We start from the raw sequence: 12,707 nt of genomic DNA, 5'->3' as shown, positions 1-12,707 counted from the left end.
ATCTACACTACAACACTGGTTATATCTACACTACAACACTGGTTATATCTACACTACAACACTGATTATATCTACACTACAACACTGGTTATATCTACACTACAACACTGGTTATATCTACACTACAACACTGGTCATATCTACACTACAACACTGGTTATATCTACACTACAACACTGGTTATATCTACACTACAACACTGGTTATATACACTCTACACACTACAACACTGGTTATATCTACACTACAACACTGGTTATATCTATCTACACTACAACACTGGTTATATACAACACTACACTACAACACTGGTTATATCTACACTACAACACTGGTAATATCTACACTACAACACTGGTTACATCTACACTACAACACTGGTTATATCTACACTACAACACTGGTTATATCTACACTACAACACTGGTTATATCTACACTACAACACTGGTTATATCTACACTACAACACTGGTTATATCTACACTACAACACTGGTAATATCTACACTACAACACTGGTAATATCTACACTACAACACTGGTAATATCTACACTACAACACTGGTTACATCTACACTACAACACTGGTTATCTCTACACTACAACTCTACCGAGGCTCCATTCTTACTACATTTTAGTCCACTAAAATAAATCGACTGCCTTGGTATTTTTCGCCTGTTATAAAATTAATTACTGTTAGTAATGTCTCACTCACCCAATAAGTTCCCCGAGCCAAAAGGTAAACAATTCAAACGCCTTCTACCTCAGTCTGACTCAGATGATGATGAACCGTGCAAGAAAAAACAAAAAAATGAAGAAAATTCACCCATGAAGTCCATCGATTCTAATGGCAGAGGATGTAAGCGCCCTCTACCTCAGTCTGACTCAGATGATGATGAACCGTGCAAGAAAAAACAAAAATTAGAAGAAAATTCACCCATGAAGTCCATCGATTCTAATGGCAGAGGATGTAAACGCCCTCTACCTAAGTCTGACTCAGATGATGATGAACCGTGCAAGAAAAAACAAAAATTAGAAGAAAATTCACCCATGAAGTCCATCGATTCTAATGACAGAGGATGTAAACGCCCTCTACCTCAGTCTGACTTAGATGATGATGAACCGTGCACGAAAAAAAATAATTTAGAAGAATGTTCTCCCGAGTCTTCTGTTAATGGGGTAAAGTGGGGTAAGAAGAACTCGGAGAGGGAAGGACGCTCCAAGTTAGTTGTGGGCCTAAAAACATAAGACAAGGACATCCCATCTATCTGCCGTGCATAACTAGAAATTGGCATGAGGTTGGGAAGTGGAGCTTATGGCGTCGTCTACATGGGCACCTTAAAACTCGAGAACGGTGAGTTGGTTCCTGTGGCGATCAAACAGTTTGAACTAAACGCCAGATTTTATTTTTAGGAGGCCCGGACAATGAAGGAGTTGGAGGGGGTCGCTGGGGTGCCCAAACTTTATGGTGTGATGGTGGAAAAAGGGTTCGGTTACCATGTTGCTTCACTCATTATGGAATTTTGTCCGGGCTAAACTTATGACAGGTTCCTTTGTGAAGCTGACGTAAAAACTTGTCTTTTAGCGTTTATAAAGCTAACACTAGCTATAGGAGACCTTCATAGGGCAGGTTACACACACGGAGATATTCATAATAGAAACATTATTATTACCACCGATTCTAATGGCCCCCAAGTTCGGTTGATTGATTTTGGAATGGCTCGCAAGTTGGCATAAAACGCCCAAGATTTTTTTTTTTGGTCTAGAGACTACTTATGGGTGCGTCGCACTGCAATGCAGAGACCGCTGGCTTCTTGCACATCTCAAGAAGAAAATGAATTTTTTCTTATAGCCGAAGACAGTGGCCCAGGAGACTCGCCTATTCCTTGGGACCTCATTGGTCTAGCCATACATGCGCTTTAAATTTGAGTGAAGCAACCCTCCCGTCACGTGGTCCACTCACCCATCCACCTGATGAAGTTTGGCAAGAACAGTAGGAGAAATGCCAAACATAGTAACTCAATAAAGACATATAATGCAATGTGTACAAACATTATTTTGTTGAATGGAGTCCAAAGTAGGATGACGCCGGAAGGGAAGCACTGGAGTTGTGGAACGTCGGTGAGGCGAATCCAGAAAAAAGTTACAGAGCCTTGATATTGATATTAATGTTGATATTGATATTGAAACAGTTTAGTTGGCCAGAAATATGCAGATGCAGAGTCGATAATATTAACAATATTGACATGGCTAAGCCAAGTGAGAGCCTGAGCTCTCTTAGTGGGACCTGATACATACTGCACATTTATCTCAAGGAAGTATTGTGTAACATTTGGTAACATCTGGAATAGTACACGTAACATGGTGTTAGTAAGAACATATCAGAATCTTACCGCGATTGTCACTTCTGTATTTTTGTTTTCATTTAAATTATAAGTATGTACAGTCTCGTTCAAGATTCTTCGAAACCTGCTGGAGACAGCTGGCAACTCAAGGCCGTTTGTGTACTATAGTACGTAGTATAATATAATACGAAACAACAAAGCCCAGCCATTAATTAAGCAACGGGGAACTAAGAAACGAATCACTGATAACCTTTTACATTCATTCATAATTTTTACTACGTACTATAGTAAACAAACGGCCTTGAGTTGGTAGCTGTCTCAGCAGTGTTCCAAGAATCTTGAACGAGACTGTACATATTTTACAGTGGAGTTGATATACATTAATATGATATAAATTAATATGATAAGTGAGGGAAGCAATACAACATGGGTTGTATTAAGGTAAAACAAGAGAGCAAAAACAGTTGGGATCATGTCATGAAGACATACTGTATATATAATTATTGCAATGGTAATTTCTATCTTCAGTATCTACATGACAATATTTGACCTAATGGTTTTAGTGGTACATTAATGGCAGGGATATAAAGTTATTGTTAAAAATTATTAATACATAGACACTAGATATTTTTTAAGATATATTTAACCCTTTTACCGCGTGTCACGCACTTGCTATTTTATTCTGGCTACCGCTAGTCGATTGTATTCAGTTTAGGGTAACCTCCCGCTGTGAAAGGGTTAAAGGAAGGGAGCGTAGCCTTTGCTGGGATGGGTGGGCGTTAGTTGTTCCACACCTTCACACCGTGATATTTCATGGAGGGTTGGGACTGAGAGGAGCGCATGGGGGTAGTTCATAGTAGCTCTGGGTGTCTAAGCTGTATCTCTGATTATTCCGGAGCAGGAAATAATTGTAGTCAAACAAGTGACTGACAGATTTGTAAACAAATAGGGTACAGCAGTTAGTGTTTATATCCTCGAATTATAATATTTTCAATTCAGCAAATTGTTCATTAGTATAATCACAACTTTTCTGTGCGGTGATCAGAGGCCCCCCATACTGTGTGACAGTGTATCAAGTGTTGGTAAACAAGATCATAATAGATTTCTTTCATTGCTGCAAGAGTGACTGACGAGTGTGATAGAGGTTACCGCGCTATTTATTGACTTTACTGTGAATGGCATCGGCCATCCTCGTTACATGAGGGGCAGCCATTATCTTACTGTGAATGGCTTGTATGTAGTTTCTCCATTTTTTTTATGGGCTTAGCCCACCAGGGCACATCCAATGTCCCACATCAGGGCCTGGGGGCGAAATAATAATAATAATAATAATAATAATAATAATAATAATAATAATAATAATAATAATAATAATAATAATAATAATAATAATAATAATAATAATAATAATAATAATAATAATAATAATTAATACTAACAATTAATGATAATAATTAAAAATAATAATAATTAATAATCAATAATAATAATAATAATAATAATAATAATAATAATAATAATAATAATAATAATTCAATAATACTAACAAGTAATGATAATTAATAATAATAATAATAATAATAATAATAATAATAATAATAATAATAAAAGACCAAAAATAAATACAAATATTTAAAAAAGATTAATAGTGAGAAACGATATATGTACTCGTATGTTGTGCTGTTAAAGTAAGAGAAACAATTGAATCCCTGCAATTGTGTTTAAATGAAGCAGAAAGTCATATCAGCAACCTGGGACTTGGTCACAATTTTTGTGAGGCCATATGGAAGCAGGGTCTACCATTAGACAACACATTATGTTTCCAATATCTTCGCAGGCTGCACTGTTAGAAAATTCAGTATTTTTTACATGTTTCTTCCGTATTTCCGACCAGGAAAATGTAGTAATTTGAATTACTTTTTTTCTTCTGTAAAATATTTCAGACACTCTCTTTCCCTGTTTCAATTTGTTTAATTATCAATATGAACTGACATTTTATCATACTATATACACTTCATGATGCAAAGAACATTTAAAATTGCATGTTAATGCTGTTATTTCTATATTGTAATTACTGAATATGCGGTTGGCGGTTGTTTGTGCTTCACGATCGTCGTATGTCCGTGTTTGTTTACTGTACATCTGTACATTATTTAAAAGAGCGCCACATTATCACAGGGGGGGAAGGGGGTGCTGGTGGAGTGGTACCGCTCTTGCCTCGCAAGCAAGTTGTCAGGGGTTCGATTCCCGGGCCGGCGGAAGTTGTTTGGACATTCTTCCTAGTCCCCTTGGTCCCTATTCACCTATAGCAGCACAGTAGGTACCTGCTGTAAATCGAAAGTTGCGAATTCGTATTCAGGGATAAGTTGTTGGAGCTTCCAGTAACTTCCAACAATCTGTTAATTCAACAGATATTTTATGTAAAAATATATACAAAATCTCTGTAATTCTACAGAAAATGTTTTGCAACAATATAACCAGTGAATTTTCTGTAAATTTTTTCAAGGTTTTTTTAACAGTGTGTAGTACCTCCCTGTTTGATAGCTTCCTACTACTGTACCTATTAATTTACCTCTTAGTTTACCATCAACAATAACCCGAAGGAATTTAGTATTTTGTTCACGTTTGAGGACTGTATTACCAAGGTACAGGGGGTCCAAATTTGGAGTCAAGTTTTTTTCTTTTGTAAAAGATTGAGTAGTGGGATTTTTTCTCGATATTTAAGGTCAGTTTATTACATATTACCCAGGTACTGACTTTAGTCAATTCATTGTTCGTAGTTCTCATCAAAGAATGGAGATCTGAGTTGCTGGCATAGAGATTACTATCGTCCGCAAATAAGTTGTATTTTACGAGTGCGCTGGAGTGGACTATTTCACTTACGTACAACATGCAAGAACTGTACAGGACCGAGAATGGAGCCTTGAGAGACGCCATATAAAATTGGTGAGGAGTCAGATTGATGATTATATAGCAGACATATTGCGTCCTGTTAGACAGATACGAGGTAAATGAATTATGGGATAAGCCGCTAACGTCGTAATGTTCAAGGTTAATTGACAAGAGGATGGTATGGTCAACGGTATCAAAGGCCTTAGAGAGGTCCAGGAATATTCCAACTGTGAACTGACTGTTATCAGAAGGAATTTTGTCAACTACATATCTCACCTATGGCTGGAAGGCTGACTGATAAGGGACAGTATTTTTTTTAAAAGACCTTTAACCCCAGTTTGTTTATATGCTGGTTGAACTTCAGCAATTTCAGTTTATCCGGAAAGACGTCACCAGTGAAGGAGGAGTTACAAATGTGTTGGAGAACAGGTAGTAATAGGTAGGCTACTTTCTTAATGATGCTCATTGGTATATTGTCGTTGCCTGCTGCTGCATCTTTGGACGTTTTTATGGTCAATAATAAATTCATCTGCCGTGACAAGTGATAAGACCATTTAATTTTGCTGTCTATTTTGCAGGTAGGCTCTAAATTCCTCATGGTGATTAGGGATGCTCTCTGCAAGATTTTTGCCAACATTGATAAAATAATCATTAAAGTGGTTGGTAATGACTGAGGGTTTCGTTACAGCTGTATCATTTATCATAAAAGCTGAGTGGGGAGTCATAGGTTGAGTGTTCCTCTTCTGAATAGTATTGATGATACTCCAGGTTTTCTTACTGTTGCCGGATGTTGACTGTAGCTTATTTGTATAATAGCTACGTCTGGCAGTTCTAACTCCTTGAGTTACTCTATTTCTGATACTTCGGTAAGCATCACCGAAAATTATGGGTATTTTTGCAAATTTAAATTTTCTTTAGAGTTTGAGTTTATTTTTATTATTGCCCTAATTTCACTTGGAGATAGATACAGCTTTAACTAACTTAGTCTTGAGGGAGAAGCATTTATCAAAGCAAACATTGAAGATGGAAGAGAAGTTTCAGCAGATCACGTTAGGGTTGTCGGAGGCATAGACAAGATCCCACTTAGCATTTCGAACAGGAGTATACTGTCGGCGCAGTAGTCTCTGTATTGTATTGAGATTCTACTAGACCTTTCAGGTCTTGTGGCTGTTTTATACATGGCAAAAACTGGAAGTGATCTGAGACATTGTTATAAATAATTCCACTTGCAAGGCTGTTAGGAGTGTTGTTAGTCCAGATATGATCTAGGAGTGGTAGAGGTGGAAGTTACTCTAGTAGGTTTGGTTATTGTGTTGAAGAGCTGAGCTGAGCTGAGCAAACCTAACCTGTCAAGTACTGTCAATAAATGATGGATTTTAGTACCTTTTATTATTCCATTACCTTATTTTGTCTATGATACTGAATAAAATGAGATTTTTTCACATAGGTATAATAATAACCGACTTAAAATATTGTTTATTTTATTACTTTGCATGTTTATGGTATATAATTAAAATGTGAATTGTTTCCCTTTGATTTTTTCGTAGCCAAAATTTTTTACTTTTCTTTTTTTTTTGTTCTGTGACTTTATTTCCGTTCGCCAGTGAGGCAGTGCCGGTGTGTGTGACATTGACGGCGATGTTGGATTTGTGGGACGGTCGGTGAAACAGTGTTGGCCCTTGGTGTCCTAGGGCTGAAAAGGTCGTAGGAGGTTGGCAGAGTCGAGGAGAAGGGGGTGTCATCCCTTTTGGACGATTCCCAAAAAAAGACGATTCCTAGAAAGACAATTCCCACATGGACGATTATAGATAAAAATTGTCCATACATCACAAATGCTATTAAAATTATTGTGTTTATTGTTGGAAAATATTATGATGCATATTCCGATGAATGAATTATAGGAATAGAGTATGAATTATATTAGGAGTAACAAACGAAGCTTATTATTTTAAAGGTTATTATTTATTACTATATTAATAATCAAATATCATACACTTGTATTAGATCCTGTTAGGAAGTCACGTTGACAGACAGACAGACAGACAGACAGACCAGGAGTCCTTTCTCAGAACAACATTAGTTCACACACAACCAAGCACTAGCAGGGTAATCTTAGAATCATCAAACAGCCAGTTACGCATTGTTAGAGGACCTGGACGACCAACTAACGACCCCAGGTGTTAGTGATCTGACGCACGCTGGTCCTTACCGCAATTAGTCGTGTCATCAGTCAACGAGACGACAGCCTGAAAGTACCGCACTTTAAACGACACCTCTCTCTCTCTCTCTCTCTCTCTCTCTCTCTCTCTCTCTCAGCACCTGGAATTAAAGTAAATTTATATAGGCTAGTGTCTATAATTCTTAAGGGGAGGACACGGCGGGAGGCTAGCAGGAAATATAAGCTATGCGTAGGGATTGGTTACTATGGGATAGGCGATAGGGGTTACAGGTTGGTTAGTAGAGGAATAGGTATATCCTAACCAACACGCGTTACCCACACACTCTACCAACACCCTCACTCATCCACACCTTTCACCCACACACCATATCAGCACCCCCACCCTTTTCCCACACCCCTCACTCACCCACACCCTTCACCCACACACCCTACCAACACACTCACTCACCCTCCCCCCACCTATCATCGCCGCTTCCCCTGACTAATGAGACTTAAATATATAAAGCACAGCCTCACAAGACCATCTTCTTCTTGCCAAGATTTTCCTCATTAGAACCTCGTTACTAGCGTAGTTTTTCCGGGTGGTCGTACAGCTGGTAGACAGGGTGATTATGAGTAACTATTGTGAGTGTTTGTGAGTAGGTTTATGAGTATGTATTGTGAGGCGAAGGGGTTTATGAGTAGCATATGTAAGTGAAAGATGTTCGTGGGTGAGAGAGGGGGATTAGACGATTCCTGACCAGAAAACAGCCACCATTCTTTGTCTTCTCCTCCTGCTCGTTTTTGTCCTCTTTCCTTCTCGTGTTTTTCCTCTTCCTTATCCTCCTCTTCTCCTCCTACTCCTCCTCCACCTTTCCACCCTCCTTGTCTTTTTTTCCTTCTATTACTCCTCTCCCTCTTCTTTCTCTTTCTTCCCTTTACCTTTTTCTTCCTCCTCTCCCTGTCCTAGAAGGAGGGCGGTCGATCCATCACCAGTTGGTGCCACGCCGCGTCCTCAGGCCGGGAGACAAAGAGATCTGAGGCCCGACTTTGACGTGGTGTCGGGTGCTACCGCCGAAGCCCACAGTGGGTTAAAAGGTGGGTTACGGCGGGTCGACGGCTGTGGGTTATGGCGAGTCGTCTGTGGGTTATAATGGGGTAGAGGGGTCTAGTGTGGACTTATGGTGAGCTATAGGAGACCAGGGTGTGGTACGGGCGAGCGGGAGGGTCTAGGGTAGGGGCTGGCGAGCTACCATGGGAATAAGGTGCTGATATAATGAGCTAGAGGTGTCTAGGGTGGGCTGTAAGCGACCACGGTGGGCTGTGTAGGGAACAGTGTAGGCTGTAGGTGGTCAGGGTGGGTTGCAGAGAGTCAAGGTGGGCTGTAGAGAATTATGGTGGGCTGCAGAGGGGTAGTGTAAGTTGTAGGGTGTCAGAGTGGGCTGGTAAGGGGTCAGAGTGGTTGCAAGGGATTAAGGTGTGCTGAAATATATGATACAGTACATCCTTTTCGTCTGGCGAAAAATACTTTTATTAAACAATAATTATTACCATAAAAATTACGAGCATATATATTTTTGTTTAAGAGTGTTATGAGGAAATTGATTCTATTTTCACACTTTCACAAAATTTCTTTAATATCTTTAGGAAGTCTATCGACCATGTCTATATCAAGTCTCAATCATAATCAACTAATCAACTAATACAAAGCATTAATTTGTTCGGTCTACTAATATTTACAGTTATACATTAATGCTTTTTATTTTTTTTATTTTTTTTTTTACAATATCAAAAGCAATGTTTGCTATTATTCTTTATCCTAGTTATTGTGTGTTAATGTTTTTTAGGGTAATATTTGTCGAATATTTCAAGTCGATCGCTCACCCCTCCTTAATTTTCTTATAAGTACGATATGGATAATCTGATTTTAGTACTATATCTTTAGCCCCTGAGTACGATAAATAAGCCCAGTGATTACGATGGCTTAATCTCTTGAGTACAATACCAAACCCATGGAGACAATGACGTAACCTAATGAGTAAAATGAAATCATCCCTAGAGTACTGTCTCAATAAGCCTTGGAACATGATGCCCTAAACCTCTAAGGCAGATAACACTGTTCATGGGCTACCTTATCGTTATCAATAGGTTAAATGGCGTTGTTTATGCGCACAGCTCCCGCGATCAGGTCAGAGGAATTTACCGATAGTGTTATATCACATAAAGGAAGATGTTTAACAGTAATTATCAGAAAATAAAGTGTTTAATCTCATAAATACATTCAGTATAAGGTGAATGCGTTTATTAATCACCTTATCCCTTTATCCATGGTATTCGTAAAAGCCATATATGATAAAGGAAGTGTATTTTATATTATACCGCAACTGTTCTGTGGGATTGTTGTATTCGACTTGAGTTTCTAAGTAATACAATACGTGAATTTATATATCATATGCTGAAAACGAGTTGATGGAACCAAAAATGAATTAGCAGAGTTGAGAGAGATACATTTTTTTTGTTTTATTATGAAATTGACAGTTATTGGACGATAAACTGTAATTAAATTAGTCGGTGAAAAGGATATCAGTGAGTGTTGAAACTTGGTGCTCTAATCATGCGGTATTATGGATTTGTATACATGGGTCGTATTTACACTTATTCCTGTATGAAATTGTTATATAGTTTCAAATTCAATCTGAAGCTCAGGATATAATTTTAACCTTACGCCTCTACTGCTGCCACAGATAACGTGACGTCACTAATGGTTGCGTTGAGTGACCTGATACAACAACTGCAGACCACGCCCCCACGCCCTTCCACGTGGGTGCCAGACGCTTGAGCTCATCACTCACATGTCATTAATTACTGACAGTCGAGGCTATTAAGGCACGTGACACCTCTCTCATTAATACTGATACGATGCTCAAGTTACAGAGAAAAAACACCGAAGTTCTTTGTTTTTTGTGGTGATCAAACCGATATACACGAAGATATGATTATTATGACATCTAAATGGCTCAAGTTATCACCAAGTATGAAAGGTTAACCTCTACTAAGTTAACAGTCTCAGGCGTCTCGTAAATAACATGAATTATCAGAGAAAAAAGAAGGTCGCAGTAATACCACAACTAATTATAATTCTCAATGTTGAAATTATGTTCTTTTAGATCACCTTAACAAAAGATTTGAGTTGTATCAAAAGGTAAATATCTCAATAGTGTTATTCAGGTACTCAAGGAGGGGGGGTGGATGGTATGATGGGCGTCTCCTACCCCCCCAACGTTAAAAAATTAGGTTGCCATTAAGAACTCACTTTATACCGCTTAATTAAGATGACAATATGTGTACGCGTATCTTCCTACTTTTGGCCATACTATCAAGTTACCTCTAATTTGTTCTCGTAAAACAGTGGATTTGTTTGTTAACGCTTTCAAAAAAATACGACATATTATTCTAAGTTGTTATCTATTTTGGTGCTTTATATACCGTGGTTACATTACATTATATACAACACAACAATCCCTTAAAACCCTTTGCTTAATTCTGGCTTCGAATACAAGAAAATGACAATCAGATTATCCATGTTTTCACACTCAGATTAAACGAACATTGAAGATTGAGCAAAAAGAGGAATGTAATTTTATAAAGAACATAAATAAATTAATCATTCATACGAACCTTAACAATTGACAGAATATGTAAACAGCATTAGGGTACTGTGACGCGTCTGTTATTTGCGTGTTCAATGGGGAATTTCCTCTCCTCTGACACCAAGGGGAAGAGGAGGGGAGTGAAGGGGAAGAGGAGGGGGGGTGACGGGGAAGAGGAGGGGAGGAAGGGAAACAAGGAAAAGGGTGATAGACAAAGAAAATGGGGAGGGGGGACACGAAGGAGAGGATAGGACAAGGGAAGAATGATAATGTAGATGGAAGGAACGAGGATAATGAAATAATAAAAATATAAGAATAGAGAGGGGGTGACAGGTGAGAAGAGAGGAAGAAACGGAGGAAGAGGAGAGGGAGAATAATGATGTGAAGAGAGGGAAGACAGGATAAACAAGAGGAAAGGAAACAAAGAGAAAAAAAGAAAGTAGCAAATTGGAAAGAAGGAAAAAGACATGTAGAAAGTGGGGACTGAAAAGCAAAAAAGGCAGTGTAAAAACAAGAGGGAAATGGGAGAAGGAGAATAATGATGAATGGAGGGAGGAAACGGAGGTGGAAGAGAATCATATAAGAAGGGGGAGAAGAGTAGACAAGGATGCTCAATTCCACCGTCAATGAAAAGGAGAGAGAGAGAGAGGGGGGGGGGGGTATGCAAGAAGATTCAATTCCCTCGTAAACTCACTAAACACATATCAACAAGACGGGTTAGAGACACTCACTATACACTTCCACGATCCACAACACAAAGCATTGACTTAAGTGCATCCATTCCTTAAGTGTGTCTTCTAAAGTTTTCATTATCTTGGCTGAGTCTCTAAATACCTGTAGTTCTCTTGAAAAGCTCCTGATAAACATATTTTTAACTGACTACACCTCTAGGTATCTCAACCGCACTCAATAACACTAGGCCAAAATGTATATACCTATGAGACGAGCCCACGACACTTTATACCTGTGTGTGTGTGTGTAACTTCTGACACCAAGGAAGTCTTCACACACACCTTTAAAGTAAGAATAAGGTAACTGATGAGACAATTATTTCGATATATTTCAAATGATCACAGATTATATATTAAACTATTAGGGATCATATGCGTCTAAGACTTTCGTGGTACAAAATTATAAGATAGGTTATCCGGCTTCGCTCAGATGAAGGAATAGGAGTTAGTGTACGAATATCCCTTAGGCCACCCGCACATCCCTACCAAATTTCAGCTCTCTATCTCCAAATCTATGGAAATTCATAAAGAGCACACACAAGCACGTGCACACGCAAACGCAACGTATTGTATAATGATGCGGTGGTCAATGAGAGGGAGAAAGCATCACCAACGATCATAATAATAATAATGATATAGAGGCGTCATACATCTCAGACACCGAGCGTGTGTCCTGAGTGTGGTGTGAGGTGGGCGGGGCCTTGTCCACTAAGCCCCGCCCACCTCCTCTGCTTGGTGTCACTCGGAGTGTTTTTCCTGTGTTCCGACTCGCTTCCGTGCCCCCCAGGCGTGGCCACCAGAGCCCAACTGTTGATTATAAATTAGTTTTTGAGGACGATTCTGTGACAATATACTTGAGATAATATATTACCTGTGCTTATATAATCAACCTTGACCCCAAGAACCAGTGAGGAACCTGAGATGAATTCGA

General features: G+C 38.8%; 1 protein-coding gene across 1 annotated transcript; it reads left to right on the top strand.

Moving 5' to 3' along the window:
- Window positions 1-702: 702 nt before the first annotated feature.
- LOC121877159 (IWS1-like protein) lies at window positions 703-1,248 on the top strand. Its single transcript, XM_042382772.1, has one exon. The coding sequence runs from the start codon at window positions 703-705 to the stop codon at window positions 1,246-1,248; it is 546 nt and encodes a 181-aa protein (XP_042238706.1).
- The last annotated feature ends 11,459 nt before the right edge of the window (window positions 1,249-12,707 follow it).

The sequence above is a fragment of the Homarus americanus genome, unplaced genomic scaffold (assembly GCF_018991925.1).
Source record: "Homarus americanus isolate GMGI-L3 unplaced genomic scaffold, GMGI_Hamer_2.0 scaffold29963, whole genome shotgun sequence".
Lineage (NCBI taxonomy): Eukaryota > Metazoa > Arthropoda > Malacostraca > Decapoda > Nephropidae > Homarus > Homarus americanus.
This window is presented reverse-complemented; position numbering and strand designations above follow the sequence as displayed.

Coding starts and splice junctions, on each gene's coding strand:
- LOC121877159 (XM_042382772.1), top strand. CDS start 703: ATGTCTCACTCACCCAATAAGTTCCCCGAGCCAAAAGGTAAACAATTC.